Raw genomic sequence first — 27,706 nt, 5'->3', positions numbered from 1 at the left:
ACATGACGCTCATGGGCTGTGGTTGCGATGCGCCTCCTTTTACAGGCGCTCCCCGATTTACGATGGTTCAGCTTACGATTTTTTCGACTTCACGACGGCGAGCTGGCAATAGACATTCGGTAGAAACCGTACTTCAGATTTTGAATTTTAATTTTTTTCCCTGGCAAGCGATACACGCGCGATACTCCCTCGCGACGTTGGGCAGCGGCAGTGATCCGCATCTCCCAGTCTGTCACGCGGTCGCTATACAGATACCCCCCTGTCTCTACATTATATTATTTTTCTGCATCCATAATGTCACAGGAACGCTCATCTGTGTCTCCTGCTACCGGTGGGAATAAGAAGAGGAAGGCAATTACTCTTGAGGAGAAACTCAAGATAATTGCTCAGCATGAAGGTGGCAAGCCCGTAATGGCCATCGCACATATGCTAGGATATGATGTTCGGCAGGTGAGGTGTATTAAATGCATTTTTGACTTACGACGGGTTTCACGGAACGTAACCCCATCGTAAATCGGGGACCAGCTGTACTGCCACATGTCAGCACTTTACCTCCCAGTACAGAGTCACTTTCTGTGTGAAAGCACAGCGCACTTACCAAAGGCAACATTTCGAACAGCGAATTCAGAAGCATGACTTGTACCCAACCGAGTTTATTGGCATTGCGCATTTTATTGGGATTTCGGAAAAGTAGTGTCTTTTGGCCTAGGGCCAGTTTCTCGACTTTTGCACCAGCTACAATAACTTAAATATAGAGGTAAGACGAACAACACTGTCAGGGGACGGAACGCTGTACGACTTTAATAACATCAGTAACGTAATCACAAACAACATATAGCTCTTCATACTGAAGTCACTAACTGTGATGGAAACCCCAAGAAAAAGTAATGAATGTGTTATTGGTTCTCGGAGCCCCGCCGGGCCGCAGGACATCCTGGTGGTTACTTTAATCTGTAACCGTCACAAGGTTCACGTCTGATGAGAAGTTCCGTTCTTAAAACTCCCTGCATGAAAGACATAGTCTCACATATTTACTCTATGGTTTTCTGCTTCTTCTGTCGGGATAACCTTGACAATTTCAAAAGAAACCTCCTGACACTTACATCCGGCACATGTTCGTGACAAGCTAAATTCCTTAAAATGAATAAATATTCAGTTAATTAATCATTTTCTTCAAGTGAAGACCAGCTGTTCTGTAAAGCAGAGCCAATAAAGGTGTTTTTTTATGAAAAGAAAGATACTTCAAAGGGTGCTCCGCATCAAATAAGTTCATTTCTTAATATAAATTACTTTTATTACAAGAAAAATAAGGTCACTCTTTAGTTTCAGAGAAAATCTGTTTAGACCTCCCACAATAAAGGGACGTTATTCTTCATATTTGAAGCATGGATTGTTACATAGTCAAAATATAATGCTTTTACTATAAAATAATGTTATTCCACCTCTTGCATTATCATGTACCCTTGTGGTCACTCTTTTGTTATATATTCCCGTGTTACCAGTATAACAAGTATTACTGTGTTTTTAGGAGAAAGGACTGTCGGATTATTGTGGACTTCCCTGTATGTTTGACACGGTGTAAAGAGGAATGTATAGAGAAATGCAAGCTGCTGATCGGCAGTGCAACAAAGGGTAAAGAAGGAGGAATGTTCTCTTTTTTAATTCTCCGGACACATGCATCACCTGCTGGCTCCATCCCGACCTCCTGGCTGGGGGTCTCACTGCCGTAAACATTAGTAGACACAGAGGTCAGGGAACTTCATCTCATACACTGGCACAGAACGGCTCTGGAGCTGCCCGTGGCTCCCTGCAGCGGTGCCGGAGGGGCTGGGAGGAGGCCTGGGTGTCCAAAAAAGAATCCAACATCACTTAGACAGGAAACATTTCTTCTGATGACAAACTGGAACCAGCACCATCGCACTGGACCCAGCAGCCGCTATACTGCATGTTGATTTGAGTAGATTATTAATATATACCTAATGGTGATCTCAAAGATCTGGTTAAGCTTGCTCTGCAGTGACGTAGCCTGCAAAACAAGAATTATTTACAATACCGTGAAAATATCACGAGAAAACAATTGCACTATGTAGATAAACGAAGATAATCTGACTTTTCATACTTTACAAGTTCCTTAACAGAAGTTTCCTTACAGGGTAGGAATACAAATTTGGTCATAATTCCATCATATCAAAAACTATGAGAGACTTTGTGTCTTGTTGCAATATTTGTACATGGTAAGAAACCTACCCTGGCACCACAGTGAGCAGCTATTTCCTCAAAGGGGGCTTTCTGGAACTTCTCGACTACCTGCTTTCGCCGTTCTCGTTCCAGTTCTTCCATACCAACACTGTTCACTGGAGAAAAGTTGACATGGGATGGTAAGTGTGGTAAATATTCAGTATACCAGCAGAAGGTAAAATTGCATAGAGCATTATAGGTCCTGTTGTTTCAATGACCTTGATGGGTGCCCTTTGAAAGCAGTGTACACCACATTTGCACAGTACACGCAGTATCAGTCAAAAGTCTGAGTACACCTGGGAAACCTGGGCCATAACTATATCTGACAAACTGAAGAGAAGAGTAAATCAACACACATCTTTGGAAATGCTGCTGGACAGCTGTGGAGATATGGGCTCATTTCCTGCTCAGCTGGTAGTATAGTGGTTAGTGCTACTGCCTTAGGACCCAAAGGTTGCAGGTTTGATCCCCACCCCTGGGTGTAGTACTCTTGAGTAAGGTACTTACCCTAAGTTGCTCCAGTAAAATAGCCCAGCTGTACAACTGAGTGAATAGTTGTAGGTAGACTAACACTGTAAGTTGCTTTGCAGAAAAGCATCAGCTAAATGATGAAACTTGTTAACCATATGTCTCTTAATAAAAAGTAGGTTCCACCAAGTGAATTTGAACTATTGACCAGTTCTATTTTTACTCTATAATTCTTGTGGAACGCTACAACTCACCGATGGCTTTCTTCAAAATTTCAAATGTGATTTCCTCTGCAGGAGTTCTCTGCAAATAATGAGAAAAAAATGCAACATGAACCAAAAAGGTAAGAGTCTGTTCAGATTGCAGATCAAGGACAAATAAATGTTCAGCAAGTTGGCATCTAGGGTTAAAGTGAGCAGCTATGATTATTTGTTACGTGGACTAATGCTCTAAGAGGGAAGGGTTTCCTGATTTTTGTCTTTCTCACCTCCTGTTTCTCTGGGCTGTTCCTGGACTCCATCTCCAGTTGCAGGGAAACCGTGTCCCCGATGCTCTTCCTCTTTGAGAGCCTGTCCTCATCTGCAGATTTTAGATAAAGAGTCATTTCAGGTATGAAACACTCTGCATCATTCATGATGCAATTTAGTGTGAATCAGCAACACTGTGGCTAAAGTTCTGCCTATCTTACGACAAATCCGTGTTACCAGTCGACTCCGGGATGTACGGGATGTCCAGTCTCTCCGTGTTGTAACCACTCCCTCGGAGCACCTCTGTGATTTTCGACTGGAGAAAAAGTACCCCTTCTTCCAAATTCTCCAAGCTGTTAGGGATTCTACGATGGGGCATGAACAAAAAACAGCCAAATTTACAGCAATAAAATGCCTATAGATTAGTCTGATGTACTGTATATACAGGTACATACAGTAATACCTCATCCTACGTCATTAATTGGTTCCAAAGGGCGCGACTTAAGTCAAAAAATGACGGAAACCGAAATAACCACTAAAAAACCGATTTAGACCCCCATAAACCCCTAATAAGCATTCCCCTTAAGTGTATACACTTCAATTAATGCTAAAGTAAAGAAAAAACAAAACAAAAAAAAGCTCAATGTTATCGGCGCCGAACGGTAGGTAAATAAGACCATTTTTTTATTTGTAAACTTTTCATTGATTTTATAGATCACAATATATTATTTTATATATTTTAACATTTATTTTTATTTGATTTTACACTTTTTTATTGTTTTAAGTGATTTTGAAGTTTTTAACAATTTTTAATATTTTCGGCTGACCAACGTAAAGTCGAAATCGATGCAACACGAAACGACGTAAGGCGAGGTATTACTCTGTGTGTGTGTGTGTGTGTGTGTGTGTGTGTGTGTGTGTGTGTGTGAAAAAAGCTATCTGCATTTTCACACTCAGCCACTAGTTGGCAGTAAAATGCACCCAAACAGAATAGATATGGGACTGACTCACTTCACCTCACTTCCAGGGTTCCTAAGTGTCAGTGATCAAAGACAAGATGAGAAACGGTGCTTATGCATTTAAATGGCCAAAGTCAGAAATGAATTAGAGTTTGTGCGCACAATGTGTTTTTATTTTCAGTGATTTTAAATGAGGTTCAGTTTTAATGTAGATCAACGATATATATATGTGTCTGTGTGTGTTCACAAACAGGTTCATATGTATTATATAGATATACTGTATGTACATGTATATATATATATATATATATATGTATGGATATATATTGCTGAAATTCATATATCTTTTTAATAGAAAAATGTATTAAAAATATAATGTTTTTATTTTTCTTCTGTTTAGCACACGTGAAAGCAAAGCTAAATTCAAAAATGTTCTGATTACTCCATGAGAGTAAGTTAACAATTTTGTATACGCTATAAGACCATCATGGGGGGCGCGGTGGCGCAGTGGGTTGGACCGGGTCCTGCTCTTCGGTAGGTCTGGGGTTTGAGTCCTGCTTGGGGTGCCTTGCGACGGACTGGCGTCCCGTCCTGGGTGTGTCCCCTCCCCCTCTGGCCTTACGCCCTGTGTTGCCGGGTAGGCTCTGGTTCCCCGTGACCCCGTATGGGACGAGCGGTTCTGAAAGTGTGTGTGTGTGTGTATAAGACCATCTCTAAGTGTCTGTTACTGAGAAGCACTGATGCACACACTTTAATCAGCACAAAAATAAAGGAGGCGAATCACTGAACGCACAAGTGTCAGAGAAATGAGTCAGAATGAAAACTTGTCTGAATTCCAGCATGAAAAAAAAAATCACTGTGATGTTTTTTAAGAGCCAAGTGAGTCATGCCTTTTTATAAGAGGGATTCTGAATGTGAGTGAATTTATTTAGATTATTTAAAGGACTGCATGCGGTTCTGTATCTGCAGAAGGCGCTACAGATAATACAAAAGGGTGCTGCTTCTGAACTGAATCGCTGCCTTGTTGTTGGTGGGTAAATGAAGGAAAAAGAGCAAAAAGGTCACATCTTTACCTGAAGAAAGGATTCTTGAACAGTGAGTCAATCTGTCTGCTACCTGTACTTTGTTTCACGTCCCTGTCACACAGATAATAGCACAGTGTTGTGTATATGGTCTACTAAGTGAATACGACCCCAAAGAGATAAATGTGCTTGAATTCTAGTTTCAACCAAAAAAAAAAAGAGACTTGAATATGCTGACCGCGATTCTTCTGTGAACACGTTCTCAGGCAGCAGAAAAGGAGTCTCTTTCTGCCGCGTCTCAATCACCTGGCGAGAGAGAAATGATATTATCACAACCTTGTTACGGTGGTGCCTTTCACACACCTTAGCTCGTCTTTCACTTAGCTGATGTTGATCCGTGAGGACCTTTACAACTTGTTTAACTTTTTCTCCGGTTTATACTACTGGATGTTCTGCCAATGAAATTCAGATGTGGCCCCTTGCGTGATTTCGGTCCTGAAATCTGATCGCATCCCCAGCTCTTCAGCAAACATTCAGATGCTGCCCGGCTGTTGGACCAACACTGACCTCATTAACATGCTGGCAGAACGTGGGCACAGTGGTTAGCTGGCTGATGAGGTTCAGGTAGGCAGCAGAGAGGGCATGCACGGCACAGCGGTTGTATGTAGGGAGTGTCTCCTCATTGGTCAGGGCAAGGTCCTTCAAGAGACAAGCACAACAGAAGGCCACTAAGGAGGACTGTGGTTGAGGTGGCCAGGGTGGAAGGAGCCCCAGCATCTACATCAGCTTCTACCTGCAGGGCCAGTGCCAGGCGGATGAGGTCCACCACCACCTCTTCGTTGGCCAGCTCCATGCTGAGAAGTGCCAGCAGAGCATACAGTGCCTCAAAGTGTGGCTGGGTACTGTTCTCCTCTTTGCAGGAGAAGAAAATGTGGCGGTACAGGCGCTGGGAGTGCTGAGGAGCAAACACAGCCCAGATGGATCATCACATTAAGATCTAAAGTACATCCAGAATTACTATTACAGAAAGCTGCTCTTGTGTGATACTATCTCCTAATGATGCCTCCTACATCAGGAGTGAAGTTAACTTTTTTTGATACGCTGCGTAGCCATGATGTTCACACCTGTAAGGAACAAAAATACGAGGAGAAAGATCACCTTATTCATGAACAGGTTGTCTTGCCGAGAGCACTTGTCCAGCTTGAGCTTCAGGATGGAGATGTCAGAAATGATGCTGCAGAGAGAAAGAGCGAGGACCAGTGGTTACGCTCTCAGTGCTCACACACACACTTTCAGATACCAGAAGATGCACTTTGTGTTAAAAAAAAAGTGACTGTGTTAAGAAAACGTGAATGCATGTTTATACTACAGGTCAAAATCTCATGAAGGAACCGTACTCATGCAGTTAAACACCCCAGTAGGCCCTACGATGGGTACATCCTTTTATACAAAGTGGAAATCAGTCCAAGACTAAAAGAGACTTAAAAAGGAGCAATGCAGTCCAAAAAAATGTTCAGTCCATGTGCAGATATCCAGCCCCTGTTGCTCGTGTTGTTACAAGTATTTTTTTGTATAAGTAACATCATAGAACGCTATTTTAGGGTTAATAGTTAACAGGTTTTGATCAACTATTTTTTCAGTGTATGTCAAAAATACTAAATGTTTGAGCTAATGGACAATATTTATTTTTTACACTGACAGGCTGCTGATACACCTATAGAGCCGAGCACAGGTAACACACAGGCAGAGTGTTCTCCCGGACGGAAGTGCAACTCAACCTGACGGTGGAGAACTTGGGCCGGTTGTCGTGCCGATCAATGAGGCTGACCAGGATCTCCAGGACCAGCAGGCGAATCTCAGCATCCTCCGTCATAGTATAGGTGAGCAGCGGATCCAGGAAGGAGCTGGGCAGTGCAGTCAGCATGTTGGTGGTCCTGAAGCCAGTGGTGACCTGGAGGAAGCCATGAACAGAGGAGAAAGGAAGTGAACGGGGGACTATAACACGTGAGTAGTGTGTACCAGACATCCCATACAATTCTGTCCTTCTTTCTAAGGACAGTTTGAGTTACTTTTAGTTGGAAAAATTGATTCATGTGTTATCAGTTTTGATTTCTAGTGAGGACCAGATGAGCGTTAATGTTTGAATACATAAAACCATGAAATTTAAATTGAGTCCTTCATTCTTTTTTGTATTTTGAAGTGGCATCACAGCTGAGAATGTTGAAACAAGTACTCAATATTTTCTTAGTAGAGGACTTACGGGCTGGGCAGCTAAAATATACATTTATAGTAAAGATAAATGACGTTTGTCCAATGTTTTTTTCCAAAGCAACTTACAATGTTAAGATGCTTACAATTCTTTACCCATTTATACAGCTGGGTAGTTTTACTAGAGCAATTCAGGGTAATTACTTTGCTTAAGGGTACTACAACTGGCAGTGGGAATTGAATCTGTGGGTCCAAAGGTAGTAGCTCTAACCACTTCACCACCAGTGTGATCATGTCTTTAAAGCTAGTGGTGTTCTAGAGGGAGTTTAAGGAATCCGCTCAACCGGAAACAACAGAGCCTTTTGCTGGTGGGTCTAAGGTAAATTAGAGTCTCATAAACTTGAAACATGCTGTGTGGTGGATTTGGTAGGCTGCGTGTGAAACGGGAAGCAGTCCCGGAACAGCCAGACGGTGCTGTTTGTATTATGAACATGCATACTGTGAGTTTTTTTAAAGCATTACTTCTCACCTGCAACAAGGACTTCAGCAGCATGACCTGAATCATTCTGCTACTTTCCAGCCTACGGTCAAAACGTAGTGAGTGTTACTCATTGTGAAAAGTGAATAGAGAAACCGCTTGTGGATTTGACCACTTAAAGGTGAAACTAACAGACATGGAGGCTTACAGCTGTACAGCTAGACAAGCAGCTCATTATAAAACTATAAGCATTCGGATGCCTTGTGAACAACATGGGGACGCTGCCATTTACTTCATCAGTGGATTATCTGCGGTTTGGCTCTGCTGGTCACCAAGAGCTTAATATTCAGTCTCCGATACTCACGTTGAGCTGGCTGTGCCCAGGGTAGGGTTCATCCCAGGAATGGGAATCTTGCCCATTATGAATAGCATGACCTCTGAGCATTGGTAGGCAGGCAGCCTGCTGGCAAACGACCCTGTGGACAGAGAGGGAGAGACAGTAAATTTAGAAAATATTCTTTACGTTATGTTCAGAGAGCTGCTTTGGCAGTGCTATAAATTACACGGTTATGCCAATAAACCCTTGAATTTAACTGAACTGAGAGGAAGAGATACACAGTATACAAGATATATTAGAAAAAGGTTGGCTACTGTTGTTTTAAGAAATTTAATTTTAATTCTTAGAATTTATTAATGTGGCAGGAATTATTTGATTTACTTTGGCAAAACTAAATGTTCTGACATAGCATTGACGCAGATGTTGCATTTGAATCTGAATTGTTAAGGACATTGAGAGGACTGTACAGTAGGATACAGAAAAGCGATGGCGGTGGGAAAAAGTTAGATGGATGTAAAGTAAATGAGGAAAAACAACAGTGATGGACACTGTCAGTCAGGCTTGTCAAAGGCTACTAAGATGAATTAAGCATTCGTGCCTCTGGTAAGAGAGAACCGGAGGGAGACATGTCTTGTTATGATGACAGGATTATAATTAATGTAAGGCTTATATTTTGCATATGATAGGTTTATGAACTGCATGTAACACTGTTCATAAAACTATGCATTCCAAGTAATGTACACATGCACGATGTGCAGTACAGCCACTATTCGCTGTGTTACCAAATATTGACAGATATAAATTAGTGAAGTGTCAAAGTTGCATGTGGCAGAGAAAAGGAGTGGGGGTGTTACATGCAAACACACATAGCGTGCGCAGGGCTCACTCCCTGACCGATGGTCTTGATGACGGCCTCCTGCAGCTGCCTCTCCTCATGCTCTTGGACCTTGGAGCTGGCACATCCACAGGAATCGTAGAAGCCCGTGAGTTCGTAATCCACGCTGAGGCGCAACTGCCTGAGCAAAGTGTTGAACACCTCCAGGACCGTTGGACCTGCGGAGGTTGAGAGACTCAAACAGCTGGATACCACAAAGTGACTGACACAAATCTTTCTGCATAATTCTTTACATTTAATCGCTTAGCTGGTGCTTTTCTCCAAAGTAACTCACAATTTTAAGCTACCTACAACTTTTTACCTATTTATGCAGCTGGAAAAGTCTTTACTGGAGCAATTTTGGGTAAGTACCTTGCTCAAGGGTACTAAAGCAGTAAGTGAGTTTCAAAAATTATGATTATGGGGTGACAGGTAGCACAGTGGGTAGAGCCTCTGCCTTTGGTTCTGAAGGATCCTGGTTAGAATAAAGCATCCCGCTGTAGTACCCCTAAGCAAGGTGCTTCACATTGCTTTGATAGAAATGAATAAGCTGTATAAATGGGTACTTAACTGTGAGTATTTTATCTTTGTAAGAGAAAATTGTCAGCTAAATGAATAAAAAAAGATGATTGCTCATTAAACGTGATCAGTTGATTCAATCAAAGTGAGCTTCCTCTGTTGCTTGCTGGTGTGTTCAATAATGCGATGTGGGATGCACACTACCGTCCAAAAGTTTGGAATCACCAGGAAATTTGTTTTAGAACTATAAAGCCCCATTTTCAGCAGCTATTACTCCAGCGTCCTACTGGCAAACTCTTATGGTAATGGTCCTAATTGTAGAGAAACCTTTGTAATTGCGTTAACAGAGCTAAAACAGGCAAGCAAGCAAATTGTCTTTTCTTGGGTTGCAAGGTACTGGAATTTTGGAAAGTTAATTTCAGAGCTCAAAAACAGCCAAAGCAAAAAAAGTTTTTGAAGAAACATGTCAGTCTATTTTGCGAAACTGCAAAAAGTTTTCATGCAAAGGTGTTCACTACTGTCTTGAGAGAAGAGGGCAAACTGGATCTAACTAGGGTAGAAAAAGAAGTGGAAGACCCAGATCCACAACTGCACAAGAGGATAAGTACATCAGAGTCTGTAGTTTGAGAAACAGATGCCTTACAGGTCCTCACTAGGCTGCTTCCTTAAATAGTATACGCCAAATACCAGTGTCATCTGCAGTGAAAAGACAACTCTGGGTTGCTAGAGGCAGGGTTTCAAAGAAAAAGCTGTATCTGAAACTGGTAAATAAAAAGAAAAGAATACAATGGGCAAAAGAAACGATATTGGACTGTGGACGACTGGAAAAGAGTATTATGGATGGATGAGTCTCCTGCTGCACTGTTACAGATGACACTGGTATTTCATTTGCTTTGGTTTTACTTCAAGGCAAAGGTAAAGGTCACACAATAAATGTCATGAAGAAGTGACTTATTCTCACACTAAATTTATATTGCGTCATAGCGGTCACGTTCGGTGTCTTAAGGTACTCGGTGTATACGCCAGAACACGGACAACATACCAATGGAGCCACTAGCTTCAATGACAGCAGCTTCAGAGAGCACCTCCACTATCCCAGCTCGCACCGTGGCCGGGCTCTTACTGTTAGCATCCAGGTGGCCCAGGAGCTGCTGGATGACCAGGTGCGAGTGCTGGGACTGGAAGTGAAAGGAAAAGAACATGAAAGAAAATGCCGTTGGCTTGAGGAGAAGAAGGGACACACAGGGGCATGCACCATGTTCATCTGTCTAGAGCAAAATGATCTTGTAATTGCAAAAAACATATTAAAAGCCAATATCTGAACACACACATACAATAACAATCCAGGAAGATACCAAGACCACCTAAATGTGAAGTATAAGCAGCAATGTAGCTGACCTACAGAAGGTATATGAGGACATGCACCACTAACCTGGATCGAATACATAATAATTTTGAAGCAACGACATGCAAAGGTTTTGCCCTCCCAGAGTGAATGATTGTCAAGATGCCTAGAAAGAAACCAACAGGATTTGTCATCCACCATGAATGAGTCTAGCAGGGTCTCCAATTCTCCTTGATACCACCGAGAGAGGTACTACACAAGCTGCTGCGCTATTTATCGTTATTATCATTTAGGTGAAACTTTTCTCAGAAGAAACATTTTTATGCAGAGCTACTCACAATGACTTGTTTATGCAGCTGGGTATTTTACTTGAGCAATTAATTCACGATAAGCGTCTTGATCTTGAGTACTACAGCAGGAACTGGGATTCAAACACGGGACCCTTGATGACAAAGTAACAGCTATAGCCATTATGGTATCACCCGAACAAAACCTTTCTTAGAAACTACTGAATATAGCTTTCCCTGTTTTACCTGTATGTTTAATTTCAAGAATGAATTATATATCCTATTGAATGAAAGATTATAACAGCAGAGTCTCTCCTGGGCATTGAAGTAACAACCTACTGGTCACAAGTCTGAGTTCTCAGCTATTGCACTAACTTCATTCCCTTGGAATGGTTTTTAAACCCACCCAACAGCCCTCCCTCACCCTGCCATCACACTCAAACCCCCCACCCTACATATTCCTTTACACACCCTTGAAGACTCACATGAGCACAGGTGTGAGTGCATTCTTGATGTTGCCATAACCGGCGCGTCCCAGCAACTCGCGGAAGCAGCGCTCCGTTAGCTCAGCCGGGCTGTCCTTCTCTTTCTCCCTCTCAGAACCCTGTAGTGGCACCGGGGCGGTCGACTGGCTGCGGGGTATGGGCATGGGCATGGAGAGAAGACATGCATACACACCACCCACACACGTGTCAATATGCAGCCGTCACATGATCACAAGCACTTAGTCACCCTCATTTGATCGCCCACGTGCGAGAGGCCCTTGGCGTGCCGGCATTGTCATCACCATGGTGCATCGTTCACGTACTCATTTTCTTCGAGTGGTTACAAGAGCAGGGTAAGTCGAGTTCCAACTCCCATCTCCGACCCCTGTTACTTTGGCATGTTTCATTTTAGTTTCAGTTATTCATTAAGCTGATGCTTTTCTCCCAAGCAACTTACATTGTTAATCTACTAACAACTGTTTACCCATTTATACAGGTTGGTAATTTTTTGTTTGTTATTATTGGGATAATATTGCTAGATATTTCCGTGAACCTTAAGACAGTGAATGTAAATGTAACATTAAAAGGTCAATTTTATTATATAAGTGGAAGGCTTTGTTCAGTTCTTTACCGATTCACACTTGCAATGTAAAGCAGCTACAGTGTTCACATGTATGTCTAAATTTAGTCTCATATATTATTAAACATCTAAGAGGTGCTGAATTTTGGGGTATTTTTTGCTCAACATTAATTATTGATAGCGCCTTTTTTTTAATTTCATCTCCTTTGATCAGCCAAAAATACCGTGTCAGCTGACTGCCCTCAAAACCTCACTTCAAAGTCACGTTGTCAGTATAACACCCCCGCCCCCCTCCCCCCATGGGTATACTGACACAGTTAACTAATGATGCTGCGTATTAACACCATGCTCACTGTAATTATGCCCATTTCCATCATGAACTCATTCTGACAAAGTCCATGTACATTAATCAAAGCAGTGCAATTTTTGGAATGCATCTGTTCTCCACTCATAAGGAAACCAAAAACCTACATTTTGCAGTTCACATTTTGCAAAGTTCTTGTATCCTTTTAAAATATCCAGTAAAATGCTTCCAGCTCTTCCAGGGTTAAAAGTCTACCGAACTTATTTGAATATCACAGCATCCTGCTAAGAGTTTCAGAGGAATGGCCTGGGATGCGGAAAAGATAATATTGCACTTAGTCTGCACATTATATTTAACTACAGATTTATTCAGCTACATTCACAAGTGGAGAAGATGCCAGACTGAAGAGACAATAGATGAGAGGGCAGCTCAATGAGGTTAGTGCAGCTGGACAGTGAACAACATCATTTAACTTACTGTTCGGGTTTAACTCATTAATCAACTTCTTTCAGCTTCTCGTGGTTTGGGAAAAGTCTTAAACCTGTTGGATTTTGGTCCCTAAGGACCGTGAGCCAAATGACATCTTCTTGTGCAGCACTCTAGACTAGTCTGGACTTTCATCACTTATTGGCTGGGGGGAGTGCAACACTAACGCACCAAGCAATGCTTATGAAATTTGTCTAAAATGGTGATGTGCATTGAAGGTTCCATCAAAGGACACGGGTGGTAAGGGTGACTTTGCTAAGATGGTGTGACGGCTGCTGACCTCTCTTTGCCTCCCTCCTCCTGGAGGTTGAAAAGCAGGGAAGGTACAATCTTGTCCATGTGCTGTGGGTCCCAGATGTTAGCCTGCAACTCGTCGTTCACGGTCTTCCTCACTACACCCTGCAGGCCCCTGATCCCCGCAATGCGGATCCTGAGAGACAGGCAGGAAGACCTCACTGACTCCAACCCAAACACACTCTTCAGAAGACCCTGAGTGAACAAGTTACAGGTAGAAAACATTTACTTCTTGGGATCACTGTAAGGTGACCACAGTCTGTTCTAGTGACTTTTCAAATATTTTATACAGCTGGGTAACTTTACAAGAGCAATTGAGGGTAAGTACCTTACTCAAGGGTGCTACAGCTGGAGGTGGGATTTGAACCTGTGACCTTTGGGTCCAATGCCAGCAGCTCTAACGCCACCAGTAGCCCCCTGTATTTGATTGTAATTCCTATTAGCCACATTCTCACATCAACCTGTTTGTCTGAATACAAATTCTCATTTCCAACTCACTTTGTCCGAATGTCAGGGTCTTCGTAGCCAGAGTGGCACATTTCACTGAATCGGGAGACGAAGAAATCATAGCTGCGATGGTAGGAAGGGGTGTCCTCCTCTATGTTGGCGAACTTCACGAACTAGATAAGTGAAAAATGTACACCCTACTTGGTTATCATGTCAACCGGAGTATGTGCATCAGTGAAGGTGTTGCATAAGGTATTGTTTCATTGTGTCATCAGTGTTTTTCACAAAACTATGCACAGTTTTGACTGTTTATATAGAGGAACATTTTTACACAGCCATTCCTGGGACATACTAGCAATCACATCCGTGTCCCAAACTGCTACACTACCCACCGACCCACTATCCATATTTTAAGTGGCTCAGTATCCATGTTTAAACAAATAAAACCCTGCATGCATATATAGCTCACCAAAGCATTTTCTTGGTATTAATTCAGGCTGGCATTTCAGCCCCGTCCATTGTTTTATAGACCACTCCAAATAAATTTCAATTACCTATTTTCTTTAATAAAGCAGCATCTTGAAACCAAGTAACACAAATATTTTATAAACTAATTTTTCAAGATATTTCTTCAATGTTTGAGTTATTTTCTTTTCTGCAGTGAAGACAAAAGGCCACTTGTATTATAAAATGTTTAGACATTACAAAATAGTCATATTTTTCTCGAGCTGGGATTATTACATTTCCACATTTGTTTTTCTCCTCTTTAAATAGTGGGTTGTAAGCAAGTAGTGAAAATACTCATTTGATACGTATTACATTGTATTGTACATATATTTCTCAACATTCAGAGTGAACTCTTTGCTGGCTAGTGATGCATCATAAAGTGCTGGTTAAAATGTTGGAAATGATAAGAGTTTTCTTATGTTAACATATGCAATACCTCCAATCACTGCTTATTCACTGTTGTGTGCAGTAATTGCTCCACTCCTGGTATCATTGCACTGTTCTTGCATTTTGTTGTCCTTTCTTTTTAACTGAACCCTTGTAGACTTGCAAAATATACTGTAAGCACTGGAGTTAACATCTACTTACACTCGCTGCTACAATTTATTATAGAATTTTTTTCTGCATTTATTCTATTATTTTCTTTTGTATCGTGCAGTGCTACATATTCTGTATTTATATATTGCATCACACTCAGCGAGTTGCAGAAACAACTTCATTATACTTGTAGAATGACATTAAAGGTGAATTGAACTGAACTGAATGATTAAAATGTCTCCAGAGCTCAAACTACAGTATGTATGAGGTGATGCTTTATCAAGAGGTGTTGCAACACCAGCATGAAGCAGTGTCCCTGCCAAAATGGAATGTGCCCCTCCAAAAGGACATATGCACTGCCTACTTACATGAAAACACAGATCCTCATACTTATTGGAAATGTAACTGTGAGCTCTCCAAAAGCTGGTTCACAAACGTAATCTCTCTTTAATCTTCAGGCCTTAATATTTTAGTCCCTTGTGATAAGTAGTGCCTGGACTTGGACAGATGAGGCAACTCTGAATTCAGACAATGTCAATCCCTCTTCTGCGGAAAGGTTTTCTCTAGACACTTTAGGGCATAGGAACTGTTCCAGAATAATCTATCAGCCTTTGGTAATTTCACACTTTCAAGAGAGAACAAAGACAGAGTGAGACATATGAATGACAGATGGATTTCTTCATGGATTTTGTGCACATGGAAAAATCAACATTGTCATATTTGCCCAATATTTATCAGACTAGTTTAGCGTGAAATGCGAGGTAAGTGTCTCACACGCTGGAGTGAAAGATGCGGTGAAATTAGTGCACTTCCAAACTTCTATTTGCTCTCCATATTATGAAAAAAAGAAGGAAACACACCAGCTGTGTCCTCAATGTGGTCAATGTGCAGAGAATATTGTGATGGTCCTCTATAAAGCAAGGTGTGTATTCTGTCTTAGTCAGAAGGTCAGGAAAGTTTACTCATCTCTTTGAGCAGATATCTTAAGGTAAGTACTGTCAAGGTCACTGACATCTCATATCATCTCACATTAACAGATATAATGGAGTGTCTATTAGCGCAACACTGAACATTTTGTATATATTTCTCATGTGTGTTTTTTTTTTTTTGCACACCTCCGATGTGCCAGGTGAATGCAATGCAGCACTAGAATTTATGGATTCCTTGCCCTTTATATAATTCCTTTGTTAGCTGCTTGCATAAAAGGATCTGCTAAGCGCGTCAGTTGGATGTGGTAATGTAGGCGTGCTTCGCCGTGCTTCGCCGTGCTTCTGAGAGTGTATGTGTGAGTAGGACCCCTGGGGGGTGTGGGAGAGGGGCAGTCGGTTTGGGTTTGCCCGCTGATAGAAGCCCACCGAGTTGGTGCCTAGGATCTGCAGGTTGGGTTTGTCGGCCTCCAGCAGCTTCCGCACCATCTTCAAGAAGCTCTCCACGAACAGGTTGATGCTTTGGCAGTGACAGGCCATCAGCAGCTGGTCTAAGGCCTCCATGGCGATGCACACGTACCTACAGCATAGAACAGGTGTGTCTGTTAAATGTATATTTACATTTATTACATTTGAATAACTTGGCTGAAACAGTCAACCATCTTACTCACTGATAGATCATTTTTGTCCCAAAAATTAAGTGTGGATTAGGTTATAAACCTCCATAACTCTGACTAGTCTGTTTTTTTCAAGAATATGCAGTTATACAGCTGATAGAAGGATATTTGGTTTTTGTGCAGTAGAGCTGTGTATTGCCTGTTTCTGTGGGAATACTACAGCTCACCCATATCTGTGTCGGGCCACATCACGCGACAGCCTCTCGGACAGGTAGGCCCCAATGCGGTCCAGCTTCTCTGGGGCCGACAACGCATAGAAGGTCAGCTTTTCCATGTTGGCTTTCACAAGGCCATCCTGGAAACAGGAGATTAATGATGGTCTGGGTTCATCAGCCACAGTTAGAGTGGAATCTATAACTCTACATCCATGGAAAATTAATCACTTAGTACTTCTTTGACAATTTAATGGGAAAATTATTATATGTCATTTGAAACCCATAAGATTGCTGATAATATACCAGTGTTCAGCAGCAATATGGAAACTGGCTGATGTCCAAGTCTGCTAAAATGAGCAGGATATTGAAAATGAAGTCAAATGGTAACCCTTTTCCTAGTTTTTGTTTTTTTTCTACATTTGTGTACAACTGTATGTAAATTACTGGCTGCAGCAAAATGTGAAAAAATTTGAGGAAAAAAAAAGTTTTGTGCTGTTGCTTTCCATTGCGTATTACATTCCACCTCTGTAAATTTAAGCTTTTTCATTTGAGAAGTACTTCTTCTGTCAAGTCATGAGGATGCGTAGGCGGTTTTCTAAAGCTGTGTCCAAGACGAAGACAAAGAGAGAAAAAGTGTAGGCTGTGATGCTAATAACAGGGACACTAATAACAAGGGTGTTAATAACAGGGATGTACTGAGTCTGAAAATGTATACTTGGGCCAGAGTACAGGTGGCATTGCAACAAACAAGAATACATTGTCTAAATTTTTTTAGAATTTTTCTTTTTTTAAAAAAATTTTATGTCCAGGTGCTTCCAAATACGATTTCAAGTTTTCAGAAATCCATTACACAGCAGAAGAACACGATTGAAAATGTAGTGTTTTTATTTTATTTTATTTTTTCCAGTTTTAAGATTTGTGTTGGTAAAATGAAAAAGTGTAACACATGCAAACATTGGTATGACCGTTTGTACTTTCAATTTTGGCTCTAGAATTAAATATATGTTACATACATACCTGTATATATAATGTATGCATGTATATTATAAAATCTTCTCAGTTTTCTCAACATTAACTTTTAAGTCTATGAAAAAAAAATTGCAATAATAATCAATTACTGATCTTTTTTATTTAAAATGCCAAAACACAGAAATGTGTGAAAACTTGTCTGGTATGAGCTTATAGAGGATTTATGTATTGCAGTGGCCTAACGCATCTTTATTTTGGCAGGTATGATATCGCACATGCAAGAAGTGTGGATTACCTCTGGGTCCTCTGGAAAGATGTTATCGACAAGCCTCTTGTATCGGGGTCTCAAGGCCCCGCAGCAACCGCAGATCCCTGAATATGAGAACACAAAAATATGGTAATATTTCACACAGTGTCACAACAGTCCTGTGAAATGGGATTGAAAGGCAGGGTACATATTCTGATGCACAGAGAAGCTGGTGATGCTGGTAGGATCAACATCTACTTCCTCTTGGGCATTTTTACTTCTTTATATATTGTATGATTAACCCTTCCATACATTTTCTTCTTTATATACTATAAACATATTGCACTTAACCCAAACACATCCTTCTACCACCACCAAGTGTCTGCAGTGTCTTTGTAATACTGATGAAACCCTGGTTACTGTGTACAAAAGCATCAATAGAACTGCTCCCAGCTATTTACAAGATTTAATCAACTGCTACACCCCAGCCCCAGACCCCTTCGCTCGTCTACTTCTGCTTGCTTGATGGTCCCGCGCACCAAAGATAAAGCACGGAGGTTTTCGGTTCTGCCTCCGTTGTGGTGGAATGACTTCCCCCTGTCACTCAGAACTGCTGAAAGTCCGTCTACATTCAAGAAGGGCCTGAAAACTCACCTTTTCCAGATCCACTTCTCCCAAGATCTCTCCAGCTCATTTATGGTGTAACTGTTCACACATCGTACCTCAAGAAGCATCCCCAGATACAACCTTTATTCAGCCACTACTCTGGCATTGTATTTGCTTATTTGTGTATCTTATAATGTTTAAAAAAAAATAAAAAAATTGGTGGGAGGGTATCGGGATTTGTCTATCCTGTGTTTTATGCACCTACTCGATCGATGAACCTCGGTGCAGCAAGTGGTAGGGAACAAACTAGGTTTGCTTGAGACTTGCAAGTCTGCAGCTACATCTACTTCTCTTAATGTAATGCATAAATTGTACTTTTGCTGAGATGTGCTTTGGACAAAAGCATCTGCTAAACGAATAAATGTAAATGTAAATGTAAATGACAACTGGCTTTTGATGGCAGAAGGTAAGGCTACTGTACATGTTTATTATTTCTGAAGCATTTAAAATGTATTATTAATCTGTGATGAAGAAAACGAAAATAAAAAAGGTCAGATCCCAGATTTAACTTTCTGGAAACTCTGGGGAGAAAAAATAAATAGATTTTCCTCTGGAAATGTCCATCTGGTCTGACAGCTCCAAAGGCAGCACTCCCCGAGCCTCGTCCCACAGAAACCTAACATCCTCAGCCCTCTGTAACGATGACTCACAAGCCTGCAGAAGCAGACTACATGAAGCTCATCACCCGTGGCGTGAGTCCAGTGCCTGCAGGCCTGTCTGAGCAGGAACCCAAGGACCAGGATGTCCAGTTACGCATCTATCCTGCTGTCAAATCCTGCTCTGTTGGTCTTTTGGGCAGGTGTCCAAACTGCACTGTGCATTTTTTCTGAAGCCTCCCTCTTTCCCAGAAGCCTCTGGCTCAACCAGCTTGATAGCTATATTTATATTTGAACTCAGAGACACAATTGCCAAAACTCCGGTGAGCCACAGTCAGGTAACACTCGCCGCACAGTCTCCAGGATACCCTCAAAAAAATCTGCAACAGAAAATGTGGAAGCTACAAGGCACATCGAGCCATAGTTTTACTATGAAAAATGTTCTTTCGTACAATTTCCAGTAACATACTGTGTGTATATATATATATATATATATGTCACAAGGATCTGGACCTCAGAAAGCACCTAAATCAAGGTCAGTCCTCAAGTAAGGAACTGCACTTGTGCCCTCTCTATGGGTCCAGCTCCTGAATTGAATCATTGCAGTAGAATCTCTTGGATGCACAAATGAGGTGCATCAACGTACAAATCGATGTAAATCAGTTTAGATAAAAGCATCTGCTTTCCAAGCAAATTATGTAATGTAGCATTGGGTAAAACACCCTAGAACCGCAGCCTTGGATCTGTATGTGGTGATATGCAGCAGGGAACAGACGGTATTCCTTGCAGACCACATGTTTACAGCGCATTGTGTGACAGCCAAGTAATGGAATAAACGTCTATTACGGCATGTCCTTGCTTCGTTTGATATTCCACAGTCATAAACATACATCGTTTCCCACTTTAGGGCACAGTGCAAACGATTTTATGGTCACGATAATTTGGTTTTCTCACGTATCTAGATGGACTGCGGACAGTAGTCGGTTGAATTCCTGCCAACACATTCTGAGCCAAGGAGTAGATAATGGTTGTGTACAAACTGTCTGCTGAACACTGGGCATTACGGGCATTGAGACATGGCCGTGCAGAAGTCTACTTCTCAGAAATGCTGGAGAAATGCATCAAGGCTGTTTGAATACCATGTCAAAATGAACATTTATCGATTGAGCCGATGTTGTTCATAGCAACATTCAATTTAGGATGTGCAACAGTGCAGCTCACATTTCTCATGCAATAGACCGTTTTAGATTCAGACACATGATTATCAAAACACGGTTTGTTCATCTGATACCACTGTTTTTGCCAGCACACATTACGTGACCAGCTGCTTATAGAATTGAAAGCCATATAAGAAATACAAAGATGACTGTGACTGATGTGATGCAGCATTATAGGAGATTAGAGGTTGAGTGGGTCCAAAACACATTTGTGGAACATTGGGAGGGATTCAGCAGTTCTGAGGGATTGAAGGAGGTCATTCCACCACACTGCAGACAGGCCTAAAGACTTTTATTGTGGACCCCTTGTAAGTGGGACCACTAAGCAACCGGAGCAGAAGAAGCACAGTGACCTTACTGGGGTGTAAGGAATGATCATGTGTTATGGTGTAACACTTAAGTTTGTTGTGACAAACTCAGTTGAGGGTTACAGTTACATCCCTCTCTCATGAAATGTAGTCAAAATTTATATCAAGCCAACACTGAATACACTGTCTCAAGGGATTTAGTGCTCAGACCATTCTTACTGCAAAGAAAATGTTTCTCACTGTAGAAGACGGTGACAGGTAAGGATGGGGGTTGCTCTCATCCTAAGTCGAGGGTTACGTGTTCCAAATAACAGCTCTGTTCCGCTGTCTCTGCACTTCAAACAGCAGCAGGATCTCCCTCAAGCCTCAAGATAAGAGTCTTTAGTGCATTAATAATACTTAGGCAGGCTCCAAGGGTGGGAGGGGAGGCCTGGGCCAGTGAGCGGGTGGTATGTGTGAGTCAGCAAGTCAGCAAGGGGCCGACTGTGTTCAGATGGTTCTGTGCAAACCCTGGGGCCTTGGGGTGGGGGTGTAGTGGCAGCAGGTCCAGACACTTTGTTTTCCCCCTCCTCCTTAATCTCCTCCACTCCCTCTGTGTAATGGGGGAGGGGGATTTGTCAAAATCGAAGAAGACACGGGATTATTCAGCTAAGCCTATGAAACACACCAATGGGGTTTAAGAGGCTGCAGCGCCTTATAGATTTTTATACGCCTCTAGCAGAAAGTGTGATTAAGCAATTAATTCTCGCAGTTAGATACAGTATGCATTGTCTACAAGCTGAGTTGGCCTGATACAAGAGTCTGCCACCTACTTCCACTCAAGCAACCCTGTGACCTGTTTATGAATATACAAACATAGGAATACAGACATTTCTTCCAGATGGCATGAGGATAAACTTTGCGGTACTGTAGTGCTGCAGTATTGTAGGGCTTTATTTTCTGTGTAGATTTCAGACTGCTGGTTCACATCTCACAGTGTTGTATTACTATGAAAGAAGAACAGTGCTTTCATAGATGTTGATTTGTAAATACATAGAATAATAATAAAGAGGCAATAGAGAGAACTTAGTGGTTAAGGAAACCGCCTTTAGTCTATATGTTTAAGCCCCCAGGAGGGCCATGCCATGGTTATATGTTCTCTGGGGTGATGCTTATAAAAGAGAAAGCCAGGAGATGACTGTACTGTGTTGATGGGTAGTTTGTTGTCTTTTCAAAGTAGGAATTTTTTTTAGAATGTGTCAATATTACTGTCTAACTGAAAATTATCTCTGGGATGGGAGGACATATCGCAAAACTTCAGGCTGCTAATTAGATTCCTGTAGCTGTCCGAAAATTGAAAAAATTGAAAAAAAAAATGGCCTGGATAAGAACAAAGAGAGTGAAAGAGAGAGGGAAAGACGTTCATCCTTTCTGACATTGCTGTGCATCAAACATGAGTGGATGCTTAAGAGCAACTTTTAGAACAAACTCTGGCTGTTATCTTGGCTCTGGTATAGCATCTTGGTAGAATGCGTAGGATGATATCATTGGCTGGTTTCAAGAAGTTGGGTCGACATAATCCCGTAGGGCATATTTGGACTTGGGTGCCAGGATGGTGCGCATGCACCGGATCCCTGTTCGGTATTTATAGCCATTAAAAGGACTACTCAGCCACCATATTTTTTTTCCATTTCACAATTCAGAGCATATTTTGGTGCAGTTTCCCAAATGAGAAAAATGTCCTAGGCTGCGTATTGTTTCTCGGTACCAATAAACTACAGCGGAGTTTAGCATGTGGCTCTGATGCTAGAATTCTTGTTAAAAATCTGACATTTTTACGTGCACATTGGCATATGACAATTTTCTTATGTCAGTTATTACCTCTGATTTAGAGAAGAATCTTTGTATGTTGTGAAAAAAAAAATGATTTATGAATACATTACTTGGAAACAGTTAATTTCAGAATAATTACAGTGCAATCTATTAAAAATGACTGCAGCGCTTGTCTGCCAATATTAATTTTATTATTTTTAGCTGAGATGAAAGTTTGACTAGTTATGAAACTTAACATGGTAGTAAAATATTAATGTTTCTGGAATAACAGGATAGATTTCTCTTTTTCAATATGGATATTTTGGACCCTTTTTCTTTATTTTAGGCATTATGAGTAACTGCTCTGTTCTCCAATGGTGTGCTTTATTTTTTAATCCTTACTTCTTCCTTTAAATTTTGTAAAGGACTTATGTAATTGAATTTACAATAAAACCCCCCATTCTCCCATAAAAAGGCATGTAGCAACAAGGCTACGCTCTTTAAGAATATTGTCTTGCATTTCACTGTTTTTTACTCTGCCACTGCCACAATTTACTTACTGTACAGTTTGACACATGAAACAGGTAAACCTAAAGTACTGCAAGCAACATGTATTTATATCCATATCAGTGTGGCTGTTTTGTCCATATCTATCATTTATGAGGGAGCAAGCAACAGTTTATAGACATTAAAATCATAATTGCAGTAGATTCCACAGACCACTGGACGAGTGATGTTTCTATGGTATTTATAGTAGCCATCACTCCTTAAATAGAGCTGCTGGTCACTCTCCTTTCCAGTGTCAGTCATATCGGGTTTTTGGCTGTTTTCGAGTTGGCTTCCTTTTTGCCTCCTGTCGGTATAAAGCCTCACCCTCTAACAGTCTCTTGGTCTCACTGGACAGGTTTTTTGCGCATGGTTGACATTCACTGTATTAAAGCTGTCTGTTCTCTATGCATTCTGACATTTCCCCACTGGCACAGCTTACTGAGCTGACTCAGTATGTCATTTGGCTTCATTCACTAGTGGATGCCTTGAATCAGTTATGTCTTATTTATTGGAAAATGTCAGCTTTTGTAGAGCATCAGAATGGTTATTAATACAGTATAATAATTATCCCACATTCTGAAATCCCTCAGTATGCATATTATCGGATTCCGCTATCTTTAACAGATGGGTATCCACTGCTGACAAAGGATCAAGTCCTAATAAGATCTTCTGTTGCACCTGTGAGAAAACCTTTCAAAATCCACAAGTCCACACTGATAGACAAATTAAAATCAGTGTATATGCTTAATCAAAGCATGTTCACATCAAGCAAGCTTAATCACTATGTTCCACTTTTGTATGACTGAGCAAAATCTGCGAAACTGGGACACCAGCGACATCTCTGAGATGTACGTCGCTTTGGAGAAAAGCATCTGCTAAATGAATAAATGTAAACGTAAATGGAAATGTTTACAGGCAGCTGCACCCGGATGAGGTCATATTTAAAGTGAATTACTCAGGTGGAACTAATTAAAGGCTGTATAAAATATATAAATAACAACCTTAAATTGGCATCTGTTTCCCCGCACCTGATCTCTCCCATGCTGAACATGCCCCCAGCACGTCACACTGTCAAAATATATCAGCCACAGATGACCAGATCAAATCCTGTGTATTGTTATCATCCAATTATAAGTTACCCTGATGTGTTGTGGCAGTTCTTTTTGATCTGGGAATGGCTGAATTTGGAGTTGGAGGGAGTAGAGGGTGTTTTAGGGCACAGAGAAAAGGACAGGTTCTGCGGGCTCCCGAGGTAGCCATGGAGAGACCGGTTAAAGTTATCCCTCGGTGTAGGAGCAGATTATTGGAGCCATCCGATGGGAGTCAGGCGCCTGAATCCGGAATGTGCTGACGGGAGTGGTCGGACTGGGTGAGGGGGTCATTCTTTGAATCATGTCCAAGTAACCCTTTGTTTTACACATTGGGAACTAAATAGGAGGTACAGAGAGAGGGCTGAGACAATCCTTTCTAAAATCTAAATATAATCAAAATACAAGTTTTACCACCTTAGTCTCTTAAAACCAACAAATATCTTTTACTTTTCTGTTGAGTGATGGGAGTTACCAGCACCCATGGTAAAATTAAAACCATGTCCCTGCTTTGAGGTTCGTGGCACCCCTTCAAACGTGTAAAATTCCCATTACATTGACTTTGTCGTACTCATGGAAGCCCATTGGTTAACACATGATAGTTTATTTGATTAATGATAATTCAATAAAAATACTTTACTACTTATTTTAAATTACAATGTAGAAATGCCCATTTTAAACAAATCATCCATCAGCGGCAGTAATGGTGCTCGCATCACATTTGGACCTTGTGACTAATGAGTGTGTCACAGTCTCTTTTATCGCTAGGTGAATTTGCTCCCCTGTGAATTAACCTTTGCTTATTAAAAATGGGTCATTTGCAGTTATCCAGTTAAATAAATAAAGACCTTAAACTCTGCAGAAATAGGAACTGCAAGGCAGGGAATCAATTACAGGTTATTCCAGCTTTGATTAAATGCATGGGAAGAGGTTCATATGACAGTAAATTCTGGACCTCCGTGTGACAGAGAAAGCTCTGCATGAATTAATCGCCCCCCTCTCAGAGTCAAAAGAAGCTCCCTGCAAAACTGAACTCTGATTTATTTCACAGAATAAAATATGGTCATCTTTTTCCAAATGGTGCATGACACTTTTCATTCCTACAATGTTAAGCTCCGTACAATGATTTACTCATTTATAGCACTGGCTAATTTTTACTGTCAGTAATTTTTACTATCAGTTCATGGTAAGTCCCTTCATCAAGGGTCCTTTAGCAGGAGCAGGGATTCGAATTGCTCTAACCACTGCTCCACCTGCTGCTTGCTGCTGAAACTGAACAAAAAAAAGCAGAACTAACAGGTGCAGACTACAACACTACCGAAATCATATTAACAATTATCATAATTCCTTGATCAACACATTGCATTTCTTTACTGCTTTCTGTATATATGTTTCAACCATAGTTAATGTGATGCAAATTATGTGTGAACAATCTAACAGTCCAGACAGGTGAAAAGGGCTGGGTGAGGTGACTTCATCATCAGTGCCCTTGTGTCTTGAGAAAGATGGTGTCTAAGTGAGCGTGTCTGTCGCTTTCGGCACCCGGGAGCACAGTTATATCCCAGGAATTTGCTGGGGCTTTGACTGTCAACACAATGTTTTTGTTTCCTTCAAATGGGTGAGTGGGGGTCCAGTGGTGGGGGGAAAGGGGTTGCCCACCAGTTAAACAGTATGCATGCCAGCCTCCTTGCCGCCTCTCCCTGCGATTCCATCAACACAAAGTGACCCAAATCACAAGAAGCCAATGACAGCAAGTGCACGTAAAACCCAAAGCACAGAATGAACGGATAGGTGATCCACATATCAAAGAACACCCTGCTCTCCAGTTAAATTATCTGATGAAGGAGATTGTGCGCATCTTCCTTTTTAGTGGAGAAAGAGCTGTGACAGGTGAGAGAGAAGAGGTCTCACACAGCCCACATGATCACAAGGCTTTGAGAGAGCATTAAGTGTACATCCCCCTGCCCTCCATAGAACATATTAACTTGAAAGAACAACTTAAATACAGCAGGATAATTAATTTTCTGTAAAAATCCCCTGAACATTTTCAAACCAAGAAAAAAAAAAAAAGGTGTTTAGTCATTCCAGCTGGCACATCCAAGGAGCATAAAAATCTCACCATGAGAGCAAGTCATTTTTCAAGTGCAAAGACTCAAACCACTTGAGATGGATTGTGCTGTATGAATGTTGGCACAAAAGGCAAAATCGATATTTTATATTTTATGACACAAGAAAAAAAACACTTCTCAGAGAAACTGCAAAGTTATTTGTTCCCACTGGCTGAGATTAACAGACAAAAATGCAGTTAAAAAGGAGAAGATAGTGTTACACCCCCCAAGGAGCTGGGTGATTTTGATGCGTGATGATTCTGATCTTTTTATCTTTGCATCCTGTCACTGTCCTGACAAAAATGGACATGTGCCTACACTTGTTTGGGTAACACAGGGTTAAAAACTGATCACAGCGTGTTCGAGTACTACAGTTCACTACAACTGCCTGCTTTGACAGCATCTCATCATTCAGCACACTGTCTTCATTACTGTTCTCAGCATGTACCTTCAGTACCAACACATGCACCTGTTCTATCAGAAAGACAAAGAAGCAGGCTTATTAAAAAAAAAAAAAAAAAAAACTCATCCTAATTGTGGTCCAGAGCTGAATGCACATGGAGAAAATCATCAAAGAGTTTTGAGCACTCCCAGTGGCACACACACACAGGCATTAAGCGACGGACACAGATAAAAAAACTGTGCTTACCATACATCGATGGAAACGCAGATGAAGTTACCCCTCTCTCTTGCCTGGAGCTTTTCTGTCGCAGCCAGAGAGATTTTTACATCTGCGCGCGCTCGGACCCACACGCACACACACAGAGACACACTCACACACGATGCATGTGGTCAGACTTGAATGCCCTTGGATTTTCGCAGTTTGCACTGTGGAGAGCTTAACCTTCAAAGGACGGCAGTGATTTCACACACAGATGCACACACAGGCTCTCCCTCTGTCTCTCTCTCTTCCTCTCTGCCTCTCCGACATGAAGCGCGCACACACACACACACACACAGAGGCGCTTGCTGCCATCCCGTCACCACCACCTCCCCCAATCGCTTTGATGCAGCCAGGAAATAAGGGAGCATGGAAGAGAAGAATTTCTTCATCAGGAGGAGAAATCGTGAACAAAATGAGTCATCTATCCTTGCTGCTCTTCCATCAACCTGTTTCCCACCAAACCTCAGCTGGCTGCCTTGGTCCAAATAATAAAAGAGCAAACGGACAACACGCATCAATAAGAAGCAGCGACGGTCCTCAAAGTTCTGGAAAATGCTTGGCAAACACATTTGTCTGTTCTTACAATGATCGCGACAAGCAGTTGACTGGGATGATCTTGGCTACAGTGTCTCTACGTGCCATGTGCTCGCTGTCAGTCGTTGCCACGCAAACCAGAAATGAAAGCTACCAACCAGTTAGGGCAGGTCTGCCAACTTTTCCGGATTCAGACAGGATCACTTTGGTTTTCAAAAATAACCCAAAAACTTTACCAGCATGTTTTGTAGCATTCGAAACTTCAAGATTATTGTTCAGATGAAACTTACCATTTTGTCCCGAACAGCAATGATCACAAACCATTCTTGCAAATTCAGAAAGGGACAACTAAGTGAAAAAATGTTAAAA

At 41.4% G+C, this 27,706-nt stretch overlaps 1 protein-coding gene across 1 annotated transcript; it reads right to left on the bottom strand.

The window, feature by feature from the left end:
* Positions 1–1,478: 1,478 nt before the first annotated feature.
* Positions 1,479–27,700, bottom strand: efr3ba (EFR3 homolog Ba (S. cerevisiae)). The gene is made up of 23 exons (XM_029258622.1): positions 27,628–27,700; positions 17,865–17,941; positions 16,613–16,740; positions 16,198–16,348; positions 13,850–13,971; positions 13,338–13,487; positions 11,688–11,834; positions 11,003–11,081; positions 10,613–10,748; positions 9,072–9,230; positions 8,205–8,316; positions 7,892–7,943; positions 6,933–7,105; positions 6,313–6,388; positions 5,948–6,109; positions 5,722–5,853; positions 5,393–5,460; positions 3,411–3,538; positions 3,194–3,285; positions 2,961–3,009; positions 2,248–2,354; positions 1,977–2,026; positions 1,479–1,839 (listed from the first exon to the last, which is right to left on the bottom strand). The coding sequence occupies exons 1-23, from the start codon at positions 27,659–27,661 to the stop codon at positions 1,734–1,736; spliced, it is 2,490 nt and encodes an 829-aa protein (XP_029114455.1). The 5' UTR covers positions 27,662–27,700; the 3' UTR covers positions 1,479–1,733.
* Positions 27,701–27,706: the final 6 nt, after the last annotated feature.

Source organism: Scleropages formosus, chromosome 15 (assembly GCF_900964775.1).
Source record: "Scleropages formosus chromosome 15, fSclFor1.1, whole genome shotgun sequence".
Taxonomy (NCBI): Eukaryota; Metazoa; Chordata; class Actinopteri; order Osteoglossiformes; family Osteoglossidae; genus Scleropages; species Scleropages formosus.
The sequence above is the reverse complement of the archived record's forward strand: the minus strand, read 5'-3'. Positions and strand labels throughout refer to the sequence as shown.

What these genes read in the sequence shown, in the direction of transcription:
- efr3ba (XM_029258622.1), bottom strand. Translation starts at nt 27,661, where the DNA reads ATGGTTTGTGATCATTGCTGTTCGGGACAAAATG. An exon ending in AGATCCTAGGCACCAACTCG is followed by an intron (nt 13,972 to 16,197) that starts GTGGGCTTCTAT and finishes TCACTTATCTAG; the next exon opens with TTCGTGAAGTTCGCCAACAT. An exon ending in GCACTCACACCTGTGCTCAT is followed by an intron (nt 11,082 to 11,687) that starts GTGAGTCTTCAA and finishes GTTTCTTTCTAG; the next exon opens with GCATCTTGACAATCATTCAC.